At 44.5% G+C, this 19,487-nt stretch overlaps 1 protein-coding gene across 2 annotated transcripts in view; it reads right to left on the bottom strand.

The window, feature by feature from the left end:
* usta (uronyl 2-sulfotransferase a) overlaps nucleotides 1-18,012 on the bottom strand; it is a 52,761-nt gene extending 34,749 nt beyond the window's left edge. The window contains exon 1 of one of the 2 annotated variants that reach the window (XM_047573844.1): nucleotides 17,094-18,012. In XM_047573844.1, the coding sequence (XP_047429800.1) occupies nucleotides 17,094-17,325 (232 nt within the window). In that variant the 5' untranslated portion in view covers nucleotides 17,326-18,012. The remainder of the gene's footprint in view (nucleotides 1-17,093) is intronic. The other variant, XM_047573845.1, reaches the window with a different exon arrangement.
* Nucleotides 18,013-19,487: the final 1,475 nt, after the last annotated feature.

Raw genomic sequence — 19,487 nt, 5'->3', positions numbered from 1 at the left:
CTACCCGTTACTTTTTCCCCCTATCCTCATCAGGTGCCAAATAAAGTGCATTTGCCATGTGCCGAGCACATGTTGGCTATGTCGAATTATCCCACAGCGCAGAAGACGAGGATAAAACATGTCGTGTGTCATGCTTGCATAATCAAAAACATCTCCACTGTCCAGACTAAACCAATATTTTTTTTAATATGCCACTAAATGGTGTTCACTCGAATGAAGTGAAATGGAGTGACAACGTCTGAGCAGTTTGGTGATAATGCAGTGACAGGCGTTTGGCGCTCGACTGGACCACAGCGGCCAGGGCAAAAGCAAAGAGCAACAACTGAGCAATAAACAACAGATGGCAACTCACACTTCCAAGAACAGCAAAGCAGTTTTTTTTTCCCATAGTAAAGCTTTGAAACGAGCTGTTACTGCAGCAACAATCAAAGTTTTTCAAAGAGAGTCTATCTTTATCATAAATTACAAGGACAATCTGAATGTCAACCACTCTCTGCACTGATTACTTGGACCAACAATAACACTCACACCCAAACCTATTAATAAAGAATCATAACATAGGAGAAATGGAACAACACTACATGAATATGTAATGCAAATACATTTCAAATGACTTGACAGTGGGTGAAATTCCGGCCCAACATCCACTATTGGGATCTAGTGAATTTGGAGGCCAGGTCAACACCTTCGTGTGGCTGTGTTTCGTACTTTTTTTGAGTTGTTCCTTAACCGTTGTTGTGTGTCATTGCTGTGAAGTGGGGGCGCCTGGTCCGGTCCAGGTGGGTGGTACACGTCTAAGTAACATCCACATGAATGAATGCCAGGTCCAAAACTTTCCTAGCAGAACACTGTATTGTCACTAAATTGTCAAAGATGTTTACTGTACATCTCCTGTCAGTGGTTTTAATGCAGTGGCTGATCAGTGTATGTGTACACATTGGACACAAAATGTACAATAATCCATTTGCCAACACCAGTGTTGAAGCCAAAAGCCTACATACTCTGTTAGGCCTCCTACATGAATTGAAGTTCAGCCAACTGCTTCATATACACAAACGTTTTAATCCCAGCTACCGCCTCCCGTCTGAACTCTGCGTAACTCCCTCTGACAAGTGGCTGCTAATATGTAGTCAAAGATAGTTGGACAATGTAGGAAACATTATATAACCATTATATATGCAGGAAGGAAGTAAAGGAGGGAAAGGAGGAAACTAAATAGTGTAGATATCATTGCGGTCTTCAAGATAAAGTTTGTTAAACAACCACAGCGTATTATCTCTAAGTGGTAATGGTAAAGAGGTTATTCATTAAGCTTGTGACACTTGTTATGACACAACGCTTGCTCAGTAAGCTTCAGAACACATTTTGGTAAGTCCTCCTCTTTTTTTTTTTTTTTGTCTAACACTTCTTTGGCAAAGAGTCCAAAACCACAAGTGCTAAGGAGAAGCAATGAAGAAATATACACCTATTATGGGCCATTAGGAACATAATTTTCTTCATAAAGTGGGTTTCCTGAGATTAGCAGGCGAGTGCCAAGTGTATCCACTCTCTGCTTCTGTCATCAGGGGCAGAGGGAAGGCATCTGGAAGGGAGTGAGGGTGCTAAATCTGCCTGTCTAGCTGCGCTGAGGCAGGGTTACACAGTGTATCACGTCTTGGTAAGGGGCAGCACACTGAAACCCTGTCCTCTGTCCACACCTCCCTACAGGCACCCCGCTGAGTCTGACATATCTCTCTCACCCTCGCAGACACACATCGCTACTGTACACATGCACGCAAGGCGGAGGCAAACAAACACGGCCTCCACACGCCGCCGCCGCCACCGCCGCTGTTGATTCATGCGCAGCAGCGGCGGAGCGCTAAGGTGAGGGAAACTCTCTCACCCTTGACTGGCCTCTCGGAAACACGGGCACAGCTTCAACTTCAGCCCAAACACTAGCTCACAGACGGAGCCGCGGAGCGAGAAATAACTAGCTTTCATTCATAAACACCATCTGACGGTCAGCTCATTGTCATTTGAGGGCAGCTATGACAATTAGCTCCTAATTGAGGTCAGGCCGTCTGGCTCTGAATGGCGAGCATTCATTCAGGGTCTGTGACCGACATGCACTGGTCTACATTTCGCACCTCTTTTGAAAAAGAAGGTGTGAAAAATCAAGGCGGTACACAATATTGAGATGGACAGTAAAGACAAAGGGCAGGCTGGCAGAAAAGAAAAAAAAAGAGCCAGAACTAGGCGGAATAAGAACACTCGCTGGCTTGGCCTCACCACAACATGTTTCATATTCTAGAGACTTCGGTGCTGAATTACACAACAGTGCTGCTCATGCATTTGTCTGACCGCATTTGCGGTCCGTCACGGTCATTTTTGCTGATGCGCTGCTGGTCACAGTTCGCAGACAAGTCTGCACTGACCTGTAATCAGCGTGTCAGATGTGAGAGTTTGTGTGGGCTTTTAGCTCTGTCTATATATATACAACAGGAATGTGTCCCACTCATTTAGACTCAGGTCTAAATGTCAGAGGGGTTGAGGAAAAAGAACAGAGAAGGAAAGATGAGGTATAGGAAGCAGGGAGGCAAAGGACATCTGGCTGATGAGGACACAGCATCAAGCGCGACACTCGCATCCATTTCCCTAAAAAGCGTTTCATATTGCACAGCGCAGACGTCGACGACCAGCTCAGACAACGTGGCTTTCCATCTCCGCGGAGCAAGGAAAGCGGGGAATTGTTTGGTGAGAAGAATAACCCACATGGGCCCAGCTTCTGCTGGTCCTCCAAGCCCTCTATTTAGACCAGCCCACAGGGATCCGTTACTCTTATAAATAGACAGGCAGCTACTTGCGCACCACACTATGTGCAATGTGTGCCTCTGCATTAATGAATGCGCCGATGTTTCGTACAGTTCCGAGGATTTTAATTGAGTATTTCCATTTTTAAGCGACTTCATATTAGCATGCTGCCAACTCTCTACTTTCCACTCCACTATGTTTAGCTGACAGCTCAGGTTTTAATCCTGTGAACACAGTGACATGACTTAAAGTCATTAAGTAAAAATACAAAAAAGAACAGAAAATAGAGCTCCTCTATCCCAAATGGATCAAGTATCTGTAGGATGATCCACAGAGGACCCTCCCATCAACCCACAGGACCCAAAGGCCCCCCACTAACAACATCCTGATTCCAGACACCACAGTCCACCCTCAGAAGACCCATGTCCATGTTTTGGAGAAGTATCTCACCCCCGACCACAAATTACAATGAAACTAAAAGTGCTGAATCTATTAGAAACATGACTAAAGAAGTAAAATCTGAAATCTGAAATGATCGAATACAACAGGTGTCAAACATAAGAAAATGGCCCGTCAGAGGGGCTAATGTGGACAACAGCACGAATCTGGAAAGTGTGAAGATTACATAGAAGACTGCAATTTGTTTGATGAAAATACATGCTATTATTAACATGTTCACTGTTTTAGTAGGAGAAGTGGACAGGACAGTTTTTAAGCTTTATTAAATCTAATTTAATTGTTTGCACTAAACCAAATGGAAAGAACTGGTTGTTGGTTTGGTTTGGTTATGTTACTGGTCCGGCCCTCTTTAGATCAACTAACAGAAATGAGTTTGACGCCTCTGGTCTAATAAAACAATACGGCCGAGATGAAACCACATTTTCAACAGATCTGCCCAAGCCTATTTCATTTTTGTTCATCTTTCTTCAAACACCTGCCACACCACATCATTATTAGGCGCTAATACCTTTTCATTGAAGTGTTGAGCCGCTCTTCTCAGTCTGATTCAAATCGTGCTGGACGGAGCCAGCCTTTTCAGTGTGAACTCGTTACGTAAGGCCGTTCCTCGTGGTCACTCAGTTTTTGATGTTGGATTCTTGCGTCTAACAACAGCAACAGGAAACAATCCCAACGTGCACCACAACTCCAGAAAAAAAAAAAAAAATGTACTCACTCCACTCTCCTGCATGTTTTGAATGTTTACTCCTCTCCAAAGCGTGTTGGGCCGCCGCCTCTGAGCGCTGGCTCCGGCTAAGCCCGGCCTTGAAGAATCGAACCTCCCTTTAATTTTAGCTGTGTGGGCTAGGCTACGCTAGCTGGTGGTCAGCGGTTCGCGTTGAGCCCTCAGAAACACCTCATTAGAACAGAGCGGCTAATTATAGATAGCACTGAGCTACACACTGGATGCACAACAACACATTATGAAACATACGAGGAAGAGACGTGCCAAGGCTGTAAGGGTCATCTTCTTAGGGAAGGAAGAGACTTGCATGAGGGAAATGGATACTGACGGCTTCTGATACTGCTCAGCTTCCCTTAGGAGTCAGCTTTTTGTTTTTGCAGATGATGGAAAACGAAGAACAGCTAAGAAATCTTAAACTTAATACAGGACATTATTGTTCTTTTCACTGAATTCAGAGTAGATCATAGATTGTGTTCACCTTTGTGCTCACTGTAGCAAGGTCCACGAACGAACATAATTTTCCCTCAGACACAGAACAGTGGATCTGTCGACTCTGTTTCACAAGGATCATAAATTATATATATAAAAAAAAAGGGCAGTCAACGCACATACTTTGCATACCACTTGTTTACAGTCGGCAAACTCACACACACTCACAGCTAAAACATGCCTAAACAGTAACACATGCAGATGAACGGGTGCACAAACGAGTGGAGGATGACACAGGAGGGCTCAGGGAGACGGCGGGTTTTCGAAATCCTGCGGTTCACTGTGTAATGGGATTGCATGTAGTGATTAGAGACACAAATGTTCCAGCTGGCAGCGCCGCGCAGCCCAATGCACCCAGTGGCACCCAGGACACAGGACAGCGCGGAGGCTGCATCTGCTCGCTCGGATTTAGCCGTCCAGGAAAGAATTTACATGGAAGGTTTTCGGGGGCAAGAGATTACGGCTTTATGAGGAATGGAAAAAGAAAGAAGTGGAAGACGGGGAGGAAAGTCAGGGAGGACAAACGGTGGAAGAGAGGGCAGCGAATCTCGGGGTGAAAATTTGTGGTGAAGAATTAGAACAGCGTTTTACAGAGTGGATTTATGGGATAGGCGCGTCCAGCTGGCAGAAAATCTGCCCGGTCCAAAGCGGACCGGTGTAGAAGAGATGTGCCGGTGGGCCAAGAGGCAGGCAGTGGAAACACGACACAAGCAGGATCCCGGCCAGCGAACCAGGCCAGACAACTGATGACTTTTCAAGAGAAGCAGCAACGGCACGGTGTGTAACAAATAGCAGTGAACTGTAGAGTTCCCCGTTTAACCTCAAGTCCTGTTGATCTGAGGTCCTGAAGTGACCTTTGACCCGTTGTTAAAGTGTGAGGAGATAGTAGCTTATTGTGCCACTCTGCATTCTTGAACCTCGCGGGCTGGTTGCAAAGTAAATACAGTGAAGCGCTTAAATTTCCGTCCATCACTCTCTCTTTTAAACATAAGCACAGACGCACGAGTTAAATGCAACCAGCCTCTCTCCAGCCATGTAATTAACACCACTAACCACGCCTGCTGACTTCTCAGCGAGGAGCCGATCCTACGCTGAGAATAAGGACCCGACCTCAGTCTTGACCGGACGAGAAAAAGAGCAACTTCTTGGAAGCAGGGCGTTTGTATGTTTTTGGATAATGCCTTTGTTAACTTTGGACTTTCGCTCAAGATGTCTCGTCAAAACATCTGGAAAATGTGGTTTCGTCTGCAGACCAGAACATTTGCACAGGGTTACGAATGCTACGTAGAGCCGTGCCGCTACCGTACGCGCCGGCCTGCTGCTTTAAGCTATGAATGCATCAGCTGTTTGGAGCGTAAACATGACAAAAGAAAAGATCAATATATTGAGGGGTTCATAAGTGCGACGGGCGATGGCAGGCTGCGGATTTTAACACTCTCGCTTTCTTTTGCAGGTACGATGTGCCGTCAGACACATTTTTGCACTCCTGTCCTCACATAAGAAATGGGTGTTGAGAGAAAAGCGTGTAAGCGTTAAAAAAAAGAAAAAAGAATGGAGGGAGACTGAGAAAAGCAGTGGGGGACAAAGGTGAATTTCAGCACATCTTGAGGCAGAGTGTGAGATTTGGCAAAGGTGAGGCTCACATTACACCAAGGACAAACACATTCCACCCGAGTATTTCAAAAATGCTTTTCAGGCCATCTTCTGAACATCCGCCCTTTCATTTGTCCTTAATACAATAAACTACCTCAACTGTAACACGCCCTGATGTATCTGCATATTCTCTGCATGGATAGTTACTTCTTTGCAGCCATTCTACCCTATGCCAGCAGGGATGGTAAGATGTTAACAAGTTCCGCCTTCCGCAGTGTGGAATGTAGAGTTTAAAAAACTTTCCTCAGTCACCCCGCAGCTTAGAATGGGAAAAAAAATTGGCACCCACACTGAGCTATATAGGCACTTTAAAAGCAAGATCATGACTCGTATTATGGAATACTGACAGAAAACGCACTTTTACCGACGCACATCCAACACCCAGCGTTGAACTCACTACACTGCGTCAGCTGTCAGCAACAAAATAAAATGTCACAGTGCGTCTACGCCGGAGCCCGTGGCGATCACTTCCAAGTGCACCTGTCTGCTTCGGTGTTTTGTCTTCAGTGCATAGTTATGACTTCTTGAGTGACGGGCAGAAACATGAACCTGTTGCATAAGACTCTGACTGGCTGGGGCGTAGGAGGTGTTACTATATCTCTTTCCAAGATTCTTCTTTATTTAGCACGGCCTTCAGGTATGTGGAGCGTTTCTGTAAAATGTATCTTTCACCAAACAAAAATAAGTGCATTCTCTCTAACTCGTGTGAAGAGGGTTTCTTGCAAAGCAACTAAAGTTTGCAGTATATCACACTATTCTAAGAAAAAAGTCTTCGAAGCGCAGGAAGGAGATTGCAGAACAGTATGATAAGGAATTTGATAAGGAACTGAAAACAAGACACAACATTAAAACCACTGACAGGAGAAGTGAATAACACTGACGATCTTGTGACTATACAATGTTCTGATTGTAGCTTCCGATGGAACCTGGCATTCATGCGGATGTACCACCCACCTAGACCAGACCAGGCACCATAGCAATGACACACCTTGATGGTAACAGCCATCCCCACAGAAGCACACACAAAAGCGCTTTAGATGAGATAAAGGTCAAGTGGGATGCACTGATGAGGCCCCTCCCCTCAGCCCATTATGACCCAAAGCTTCCCACTAACAACATCCTGTTTCCAGACACCACAGGACACCCTCAGAGGACCCATGTCCATTCTCTGATGAGTCCCAACTGTTTTGCAGGCACAAGAGAGACCTACACAATATTAGGAAGGTGGTCATAATGTTATGCCTGATTGGTGTATACTGTATGCATAAACTGCAAGCACAGTCAATACAACAAAAAAACAAGTATTCACAAGTACGGGATCTCGCAGGGTGTTTGGAGTGAACAGATCTGTGCAGAGCCAATGAAAGAATCATAAAAGCTTGAGGCAAAAGAAAAAGAAAATTAGTGTTTTGGTACACTGGCTTACAAAGGTTTTGATGTGTTTGTAAAACCCACACCTATTGCCACACTCATTTTGCAGTCATGGTGTCAGCGTTTAACGCCTGCCGAGAGTATGCTGGAGTAATTTCTGTAGCTAGGAGACGAGGGGAAAGTCTGTAATGCTTAGCCGCAGAATTCCCCTTGTTCACAAAACTTATTTATTTTTTTTATTTTTTACAACTTACAGTAATTAAATGCTTGCAGCATGTGACTCCGTTAGTTGGGTTCATGTCAAAATACTGCCAGACAAGACATAACAGTAACTTGTGTATGTTAGTGCAGCCAATAGCCAATATTTTTGTAGTGGGTAATGACAGCGAGTGTCCAAAACCTGGATCCTTACCATTGTTTCTTTTATCGGCCATTTGGGAGCAGCAGTTAAAAAAAGAAAGAAAGAAAAAAAAAGATAGCAGGGAAACACTGGTAACTTCTTAGCTACGGTGAACTTATGAACAAATTCTTTCCTATCCACATTCGGCTTATATAATGCAGCATTTCAACCTGCACAGTTCTTTTACAAGAGTTCTGGTCCCCACCATCTCATAACGGAAATGTCCATTTATGTGAATGAACACTGAATTGGTTTCAGAAATATAAAACAATGAGTTAAAGGGAGTAAAAAAATTCTGCAGGACAGAAATGAACCACACTGTGATTGTCTGTGAATGAGCCTTTTTACTTAGTCTTGTTATGAAGTGCAATTTAAAAAAAAAAAAAATACTGACTCGAGTAGCTTTAAAGAACTCGGATGTACGCGAGACGACTTGTGTAAATAGCGTGTTTGTGGAAATCATGAGAGAAACTGGCTTCTCATTCAACTCCAGAAGCAAATAGGGCCTTGGCTCCATAAAACATAAAAAGTGCAATGCAACACATTTCCCCAAAAGAGCACGTAATGGTTTTAAATACATGGGCTGGGCATCGCCGCTCTATCTGGCCCGCTGTGTATTTAACGCTGCTATTTTAAACTTCTATATACTTTTTCATTGCCATGAAATGAAGGGAGCAGACAGAGTTGTGGTAAACTCGCTAGGAGTAAAGATAGGCTGAGTTCCTTGAACAAGGTATGTCACTGACCACCAGGCAACATGTTTCAGTTTTACAAGTCCCATAACAACCAATTACTTGGCTTCGGGGCTGCCACCCTGGACTCAGTTCAAAAAAAAAAAAAAAAAAAACGGCAGGATCCAGTTGTTTGATAAAATTGGAAAATAATTGCCGCTCGACTCCAGTGACCACACAGGGCTGCTGTTTGACGGCGAGCGTAAATGTGGCCGGTTGAAGAGGAAACAAGCGCTCAACATGTTAAGTGTTCTGTGGCAATAAATTGAGGAATGTAACACTCTCCAAAGTAAACAAAGATGCTTCCCGAACGGGCAAACAACCCCAGGGCGCGCAGATATAAGGACGCAGATCCAAAAATGCTTGTGTTGCAGGGTGCAATTATTCTGTTTGTAATGCTGACATGAAAGAAGCTGTGCTCAGATTAAAAGTCTTTCTGACTGAACAGGGCCGAGATGATTAAAGCTGGGCCCTGACTTACATATTGTAAGCCAACACCTAATTCTTTCACAAGAGCTCTATTTTTTCTGGCAATGATACTTTAAATTACACTGTATTTAGTCACCTTTCTTCAAAAACATCTACCAAGGTACCACCCAGTGGCTGTGGGCCCTGAGGCACCCACCCATCCACATACCACCACAGGCACTGGCTTAAAAGTGACCACAACCAGCCATCATCAGTGTCTTGGCAAACCCTTGAAACAACTCAGCGTTTCTAACAACTCCCTTTGGGACCTTATACTTCACCATATAGGACATAAAAGATGGAAATGAACAAGCTATAATCTTATTCAAGCTTACGGGTTAATTTCACATCATATTTGTACAATATTTTTTTTTTTTTTTTACAAATCAGAGATGCACAGAACAGAACAGAATTGTTCCTGCAACACCATGTGATGTTTTTATGACCTCTGCTTCATCACAGGTGGACAGGTAAAAACAAACCAACTTGCTAGTCGTGTTGTTGCGCTGTCAACTGTGAGGTGGAAGGTGCAGGTGCAGGCGGATTTCAGACAGTAATTGCCTTGACGAGTGTATTTGTTGTTTTTCATGACTTGCTTTACATGAATTCACTATGGCACTTATTCAGGTGCTCTGGCGGGATGACTCACAGACACATCGCGGCACTGCAATCTGCACATGCATAGTCAATGCGTCACCTTTTAAACCTTAGTTGTTGTTTTTTTTTGTTTTTTTTGTTTTTTGGCAGATCTTCATTGGACTGTACACTTGCAGATTTTATGTCCTGCAGACATTGAAATTGCAATGATTCCTTTTCTATTCACATATGTATGGGTCTGATCTTGTTTACCTAAAATAACTGCCTTCAAGCGTTACCAACTGGCTGCTAAGTGGGTAGACTTGCGTTTGAGAACTTTGGATGCAATCAGCTAAGACTACTGGATCTTCTTTTTTTGATGTTCTGTGACGGTTGACAGACAGCTCACTATCAGCCTAAGCTCCCCACTACTCTTTTAAAACCGAAAAAGCCCCTTTAGAAGAGTACTGACACCTTCAATAAACCTCAAACAAGTCCAGTTACCTCTGTTTTAGACAGCTTTACAGTGCATTACTGCCACCTTCCCAGTCAGAGAGGGGATAGGATTGACCTTTTATATTCTGTCTAGGCCATCTCATTTTATGATAGTAGGATTTAGGAAAGTAAAATATTGATCTTCTACCTCTATGTGTTACATCTTTCCAGCTATGCTTGAAATTATGATAAATGTGTCTGAGCTCTCCCTCCTTTAGCTGGTAAGGAAAATTCCATTAGCTGAGTGGGCTGCAATTCATATGATGAGCTTGATTTATTGATTTGAATTTACATGTGTTCTGTTCATTATGACCGGCGGCCAATGTAAGTTAATAAATGTATTAACTTTTCACAACTTACTTACTTCAAAGACTATGAACAGAGCTAAACTGTTAAACAGTTCAAGCTAGCTTAGCGTGACCTAAGTATGTGAGATTCATTTAGCTAGGCTCACTCCAAAGATTGAAAAACATGGCTGAATTCATCAAAAGGGTTAAAATGGAAGTTTGTCGTGTAGGTTACAACCAATAGTCATTTACCATAATGGCTACAAGGGCTTATATAACTGTACTGTTGACCGATATTACATATGAACACAGCAGCCAGCTCCCCTAGCTTAACACAAACATTATGAACAGCTTGACACAGCTAGCTAGAGGCTATATCTAACAGTAATACCTAGTACCTTCACCTAGAAACTTCACTCAAGAACACGGAAGATCAACGTGTCACGTTGGCTTAGCTTAGCATATATAAATATGGAATATGTGTCACACTCAAAATGTTAGCTCAGCTTTTTCAGGTTAATTCAACCAAGTTAATTCAGCCCATTAATAATACATAGAAGTTTGCCAGTCTGAGGGGCTACATACTTTTTCTGCTGGTTGCTGATAAAAAAATAATAATAATAAAAAAAAGTTCTGCTTCTGCTGCTGTTTGTACGGCATTTGAAGCCATTTCACAGACATAGATTCGGTAGCATAACTCACCAGCCCACAAGTTAATCTGGGATTTCTCTTGGGTTATAACCATCATTGCTCTGCGAGCCTTTAACAGCAGTTACAGTTTAACAGCATTGGCACATTGGTAATTTTCTTTCCATCTGCTCCCTTTTCATGTGGCGAAAACAAATGCACTAATGAAAGATAATTACCCAGTGTTGTTTTAGTGTTTGCCTGTCTCTGTCTCTGTGGAGAGGGCAATAGCAACCTCTCAGGCATGCTGAAGCTAATTGGCAATGCTAATTGCTTCTATAATTCAAGGATGGGGTCAACCTAAAGCTATTTTGTTTTTTAATTGTTTAATAATATTATGAATCAGAAAATTAGCAATGCAAAAAAAACAAAAAAAAATGGTGATATTTTATCATCACCATGCATGTAACATATTTTAATTCTGGCTTTTGATTTTCCATTAAGTGAAAACTATTATCAATTTAATGACCCTTAAACCCAATTAGAAGCTGGCGTGCACGTTAGAAAGCTAAATAAACAGCACGGCTCACCTCTACTCAGCAGGGAGCGCTGCTTGTTTTACCAACCCAGAGGAAATTGCAAGACATCTGATTGTTTTGGCATTTGAGTTGGATGTGACGCCAGTTTGAAGTTGTTTTGGGGTCTGCAAGAGGTAATGCTTAATTTACCTCGACACCAACATACTGTAGGCGCAGGGAACACAGAGGACGCGGCCAAGATGTCCCGCGTTCACCTCCTAATGAGTCTTGTTGGCTGGAGGTGTCGGTTGGATCTCCGCCCCTTACACGTGAAAGTACGTCAAACCTGCAGCCTGCTCCAACCATTTAATGAGTAAATAACACAAATAAAGATTAGTGAGGTTTAAGCATTTTTCCACATGACCAACTTCACTTAGGCTCCAACTGGTGCACACCTGGCATCCCTGTTAGTCAGTTTAAAAAGCTGAGTGGCAGCTTGACTGGCGCTGGCTTGATTTCCACTCCTTTTGACACTTTACAAACTCAAAGCATGGGTTCTGTCACTTTGGGCACAAGAGACAGCGTCTCTCAATCTGTCACTTTAAAGAAGAAAATGGGATATTTTTGAAAAAGGACCTTGTTTTTAATATCCTTTAACAGGAAGTGGGCGTAATGGAGTGTGACCGGAGTGTCGAGTTCGTTCCAAAACTCACACTTACACGACTGGCTCGCTCAAAAATGCTTCTGAATATGTGGCGTTTGTGTGTCACTTTTCTCACTATGTTACGTGCATCTGCGCGTGCGCGCCGAGAAAATGCAGATGTGGCCTGGCACAGTGCGTTTCAATCATATTTAAGCGAAGGAGAAGAGGAGGTCACTGCAAAAACAGAAAAAGATTACTATTGTGATTTAACAAAGCATTTACCGCTATAGTGGTGGTCAGCTCCCGGCAGTGGAGCTAATAGCTTCTGACATTCGATTCACTGGCGGGTCTTCAGCTATGTTGCGCTGGAAAATTTGAATGTTTAATGTGAAATAGAGAAAAGACGAGCTCTTAAAATGCACCTCGTTGGACATTAAGATCCCCTGATGATTTCTGTATCGGCAAATACATCTGTGGGTGGATATTTGTGGGAAGGAATATGAAGCATTGCTTCACCAAAGTGTCTGAATTTGAGGAAAATGTTTATATTCCATGCACATATTGTGGTACGTGTTTTTCCTCATAAATGTCTCTATATATATTCATAGTACTCATAGCACTGACACAACAAACTGAATTATTCTACATTCTGTATGCATTGTTTTCTACATAATACATGCAAAAGAAGCTTGTCTGCACAACATTACTTCTGATAATGATCTCATTAGTGCATCTATTGCTTAAGGCCAAAACTGTCAGTACTGTCAGTTGCATCCATTGCAAATCGTCAGTGGATTTACATTGCCTGTATGCTTCAGCGGTCAGGCGGAACATCATTAAGCAGGACTGCACAATGTCCACATCCTGCTGGAGGTCTGCATATCCCTGTCATTTCCGCTGCAGACAAGCTTTCCCTTTCCCTCTCCGCCTCACTTCCCTCCTCATCTTTCCTTTATATACATATAAAGTTTATTTGAAGCACCATGTCTCCTTAGTGCTCACCGGCCAAACTAAACTTCGTTTGAATTCACTTAAAAAGTTTGCTTTCACCCACTTCCTGACCAGCCATGGCGTAAATAAGACACAAACTGACGGGAGGGAGTGGAGAGCTCCCGAAAGCTTCTTCTGTGTCCGCACACATACCTGTCTAATCCCCTCCAATGCTTTACTGGCCAGCTTCTGCAAAGTTAAATTCACGCGTTTTAGGGTTATAGAGTTCCTTTGACAAGCAGAAGAAGTGTTTAGTGAGAGACTGACAGCGGCACGGCGTCTTGATGATTTGTCGTAATGGGACTGTAACAACGGACAAACACAGGGAGGACTTGGGTGCCCGGAGAAGTCTGATAAATTTATCCACATATCTAAGGAGTGAGTGAGCCCTGTATCCCATCTAAACCTGAAGGATCACCTCAATAAGTAGAGGATTTGAGATTAGAGAATATTTCTAGATCCCTCTTTCCGCTTTGTTCTCTCTCGGCTCGCAGAAGCTACAACGCGATGTGACGTGCAACATCAAGAGGCAGCAGCGCTACTTTTCCCATCAGTGCATCCCCAGACACAGAGATCATGATCACGCTGAGAGTCAGCTAGCATTCTGACACGCCACAGCAGAAATTTATGGTATGTGGTGCATGAGGAGAGGAAGCAAAATTGCCTGAACACCGGCTTCAAACCCTGCGACAGTCTAGCCCATTTCCACTTATATGGTTCCTTTTCAGCCGAGAACGCTGACGGTTTCTTCCGTAAAACGATTCCGAGGCTGACCCATAAATCACAGCTAATCTGTCCCTCAGCATGGTTTAATCTCCGAGAGCTGCGCTCCCGTGGCATGCGAGAAGCCGGCGTAGCCTGCAAAGATGAAACAACCTGTCCACCTTTCCACGAAAATAAAAACAAAACTCAGCCAGACGCCTCCCAGCTCGGGCCAAGTCAAACGTCTGGGGAGAATCACTGCCACACGCTCAGGTGGGATTCTGCATCTTTCGCCACACGGGCGCGTCACTCAACTTTTCTGGCGAAGCAGCTGGATCAATACGTACGCGAGCAGGGGAGAAAGCGAGAGACCGGAGGAGGTGTCGGACGGAGTCGGTGGCTGGGAACATACGGTGGGGAGCAGGCCGTAAATCCAGGTTTAAAGGTCTGCAACTATATGTTGAGTGACACCTTAAGACATCAACCTTCCCTCTGGGGCCAAACAAAACAAGGTCTGTTCTCCCCGCGCTGCCCTCGACTGAAAGAAACACACACATCTAACACGTAATCGCGCCAAATAAATGCGCCGTTTTCTCCCACATACGCACCACAATCACTTACTGTACCAGCAACCCTCTCCTTCATCTTGGAACAGCGCAGCAACAGTAAAACAAATCCTGAGCTGGAAGCTTGACATCTCGACCACATGTTAATATTAAGACCTTTTAGTAAACGACAGTAACTAATGTGCCAACATAAAGCATGTCTTCATCGGAGTGAGCTAATAGCCGCTTGAGAATGAATTCATCCACCAATCATCTATAAACACTTGTCCAGAAACCCTACAAAGACAGGGGTGAATATGAAAAAAAGAAAGAAAACTCATTGTGAAAATAACTTTCCTGCAAACTTTCTTGCAAAGCACCCCAGGGCCAGGATTATTCTGCACAGAAAACCCTGCATCTTCCCTCTCTCATCCCAGATTTTCTTTCTCTTTCACTCAAGATCACAAATTTCTTTAAACTGAAGACAATGAGCAGACCACATCTCAAGCCTTTTCATCACCTTCTTGTCTCCCAACCCACAGATTTAACCAGATTCATCTTCCTGACCTAAAACCTTAAATAAATGACCTGAAATTCATCAGAAACGAAAACCTCAGGGATCAAAAACCTACACAAAAACTTTTAACTTATCTAAACACCAATTCCGCCGCGTCAAAACCTTCTGTTTGAAAACAAAACTTCTCTCCCGGCCTCAACACCGCAATAAGCGGAGACGATTACTCATCCAGATCCTTGTGGATGTGCTACACTGGGATTGTGTCACTGTTACATAAGAACTCCCACCCACCCAACCCTACGCCCCCTCTCCAGAAGTCAATAGAGCACAGAGGAGTCAGTGTTTGACAATACTCGTATCCTCGGGGTCTCTGAGAGCTGCGGCGAGGGTCGCGACACGCAGGTGGGCCCGGGCGCTCCAACAGAGGGATTCCTCGCTCCCGCTGTTCGCACAAGGTTGGTGGATGACGACGTGTGTGTGTGTGGGGGGGGACTATACTTGTCTCTCTGCTGGTATTTTGAGGAAGGCGTGTTTTTATTCTCATCCGAGCACTAGAACCTCGTGTGTGTTTCTTCAGGTTTCAGGTCACTTTTCAGAGGCAGCCTGTTAACTTTGCGCATCTATTTTAGAATCAAGTGAACTTGCCTCGACTGCTGAGACTTCAAATTCAGCATCGGGCTGCAACGTTTAATCAGAGTGCAAGTTGCTTCAGTAGTGACTGTTGCATACCAAGACAATCAAGTAACTCTCTCCATGATGTCCAAGCAGAAACTTTGCACAGCGATGCAGAAAACTTTCTGCTTTGAATGGTGCTTATTTTATGGCAATACCGAGCAGCTGTGGTTTGCAGGGGTACACGCAGGCACGTGTGAGTGTGTGAGATTTCTGTGTCTCAAGTGTGTGTGTGTGTGCAGGAAACCAATTCGACCCTCGGGATTAGTGGCTGACTTGGTGAGTGACTCTCATTCTGTTCCAGATGTTTATCACGTCATAAAGGCCTTAAGCCCTCTGTGAAATAGGTAGGAACACAACCTCCTTTCAACACACACACACACACACACACACACACACACACACACACACACACACAGAAGCACTCTCCTGTACACATACTTTCCAGCTGCAGGCCGGAGTTGCAGCGCACTGACATGCATGCTGATAGGAAATCACGTCGGCATCTGATTCTGTGAGGAGGGTTTACAGTCACGAGATCAGCCACCTACACTGGAACTACAGCTCTTTCGCTCATGGTGCATTTTTGTCCTAAAGACCAACCTTCCTCCGAGGCATCTGTACGTAGCATTTTTAGCCCCACATTACTCTTGACACCACAGCGTAATGGCAGAAACCTCGCAGTGCCAAGTCATGATTACATGAAAACTATTTTTAAAGCTCCCGAAGACATAACATTTTCAATAGGAAGCCACATTGACGTAGTGACAATTGATGAACTCATGCCGCGTCATGCTATTTTTTATTTAATTTATCTTTTATCATTCTATCGATCTTTGCGCCTCGTTCCGCCTGTGCCAGCCGTGCGTAATGAGCGCTGCTCTGGCCGGAGCGCACCAGCTGGCAGTACAAAGGAGAGGTGCCAGTCTCAAGCCGCGTACAGTATCAATCTAAGCAGCTGCTAAGTTTGTGTCACCGTAATGGTTCTGAAATCATGCTCCGACATGTCATAGCTGATATTCTGAAGGGGGTGCATTCCTCGGCTTTTGGTTTGAAAATATAGAAATTTGAACATTTTTGAACTTCCTCGAATTATAAAATGGCATTTAAAACATATTTTTTTCTGTTATTATTTACATGTATTGACTGCACCCTTCCCGAGATGTATCTGAGATACGCAATAGGTTAACGCATATCATATTTGGTGGTTTATGAATGATGGACCAAGACATTTGATTTGGGGTGAATGGGGTCGAGGGGACGCAGCGGTGTTTAATGGATTTCAGAAAAGAGTTTTTCTCTCTCCGTTTTGGATAAACGTTTCTTTTGAACGCCCCGTTAAAGACGTGCGTCTAGACGTGCAGCGCAGCTTTTAATTAAAAGAACATCTTTGATGACGAGCTTCACGCCGACGGAGTCAAATGAAAAGTTCTTACCAAGATACTGCCTGATGTCCAGCAGGATTTTAGGAGGTCCTCCGTTCAGCTGGTAAAAAAGGGAGCCGAAACAGAAGAGGAACAACGTAGCCATGCAGAAACCATAACCCCGCAGAGAGACTCGCAACGGTAGAGCCGAGAGTAAGCCGTGCTTTCTGTTGTTCCGCTCTCTGATGTGGTTGGAAGTCTGGTTGTTGCAGTGAAGGGGACTGCCGCTGAAATTCTTCATCATCTCCTCCTCACAAAGCGCCGTGGAAAGTCACCCATCCGCCTGTGGAAAGTGGAACTTGTCGCTTTGAGATCATTTGAGGCAGAGAGGCAGTTGATTTTGGAGACGCGCAGGCACCCAGACCTCATCCGCTGCAGGAGCCACGGGCTTGTTTTTTTTTTTTTTTTTTTTTTTTTGCGCACAACGTCTCGCTTCTCCTCGATCCCTGCTCGTTTGAGCTCGCTGGATGAGTGTTCCTTCCTTCCGTCCTTCCAGCCGAGTTAAGGGTCCATCCTTCTGCTCGGAGGCGTTTTTTGGGTGTCAAATTACTTAACGTGGAAAGAAGAAAAACTTCCACCTCATAGAGAATTTAGTTTGGATTTCAGTGCGCGAAACAGCGGCGCCTAGCGTTCGTGGTGGGAGAATTGCGAGGAGTCATGGGCTGCATTATAAAGCGTTTAATGGGTAACAGCCCGGACAGACAGAGTAAGTCTGAGGAAACAATTCAGTCAGATGTGAGTTACCACAGTTGTGGTAGCCTCATCTCTTAAGAAAATGTTGTCAAGCTGATCACAAATGCGCCTAAGTGGTAAAAACCTATTATGATTTCAATATCTTAAAATATAAACACGTCAAACAACACACATCGAATGGAGACATCCAAGTGTCGCCTTTTTGTGTTTAAAGTAGTCACAAAACGGAACAAGCTGTCTCATCACCTCAGACCAAAGGCGAGGATGACAGATGTACGGGGGAAAGGAGCTCCTCGTCTGCGTTTTAAACTTTCCCCCCTCCACCCCCGCCCCTTCAGGCCAGTTGTAACAACCTCACACTGAGCCGTATATCTTTCCGCAGCGGGGACACAACCCACCATTAGACTACACCTGCACGTGGGAGGCCATTGCAAACCGTTACCGCCTCGTCAAGAGACTTTCTCCAGTGGCTGAGGGAGCAACTACAGCAGTGAAAAATGATTTGGCTTTGAAGAGTAAATGCAATAAAAATAGAGCTGAATAATTCTGTCGAGGCCCGCCCGGTGGCTCGGGCTCTCCCCAGGTAAATGCATTGTAAATGGTCCACTACTGCATATTGCAAGCGGGGCACAAAAATGGTAGATGAATTAAAGGTTTATAGGCCGGCCAGCCGGCCTGCCAGCAAGCCAGGAAGGCAGCACACAAGTTTATTACAGATCTCTGCAAGGTCACTACAGTAAATCAGCTTTGGACTAATCAGATGTGCTGGACGTGGGTCCAATTTTCTTCCTGGTGGTATGATACCTTTCTGATGTATGCCGTCCATCCATCAGGCTGTGCAGGCACCTGGAGGAAACTGGTGGTCCTCGCAGACCAGGACCGGGTTTTCACAACGTGAGCAGTCTGAATACGTGATGCAGTTTTAAAAATCAGTGGCTCGGGACGTGTCCGAAGCTGATAAGGGCTTGAACCTGTTTCTTGAACCATGACTTAGAAGACCGAGAGCCTTTATGGACACTTGGGATAGACCGTGCCAGTGTACTACATTTGTACTAGAAGCAGTCTTCTAGGATTAGCAAGAGGCGGAAGGAAAATTGAGGGCACAACAATTAACCAGCTCCTTAACCGGGTTTACCCTTCCATATTAATAATCTATAGACAGTGCAGTGGGATTAGCCGAGGGCTTGGAATTCAGATTGGATTTGCCTCCAAAGAACACTTCAGGGATCAGGCTTCATACAAACTTTACAGAGGAATTACTCCTGCCCTCCTTGGAGGACATATCGATTAGCAGATTCATCACAGGCTATTGGCACACTGCTCGGAGAATAGGAGGGATAACGAAGGCGCTTCTCGGGGCCTAACGTGGCCACGCTTCTGTGTCGCCGAAGCACGCGACGATCCTGTCATTTCAAGGTGCGTTTAAGGTTTACGCTCCCATCTCCTGGACGCCTCTTAAGCAGCGGCACGGATGGCGCGGATGCATTCGAAAACACAGCAGGGGGAAGTGGCTCCGGATAATGACCGAGAAAGCAGCGGCAGATAAGGTTCAAGGCAATCCGTTCCCCCTGGGATGTTTTAAATTGCGCGGACAATCCTATCAGCGGAGGGCCGAGCCGTGAAGAGCGGGAGGCAAACTGCTCACCACAGAGCTCCTAAATGAAAATGATCGTGTCGTTTGAACTGTTTTAAGGCAACTAAAGGGCTAATAAA

Source organism: Mugil cephalus, chromosome 21 (genome assembly GCF_022458985.1).
Source record: "Mugil cephalus isolate CIBA_MC_2020 chromosome 21, CIBA_Mcephalus_1.1, whole genome shotgun sequence".
Lineage (NCBI taxonomy): Eukaryota > Metazoa > Chordata > Actinopteri > Mugiliformes > Mugilidae > Mugil > Mugil cephalus.
This window is presented reverse-complemented; position numbering and strand designations above follow the sequence as displayed.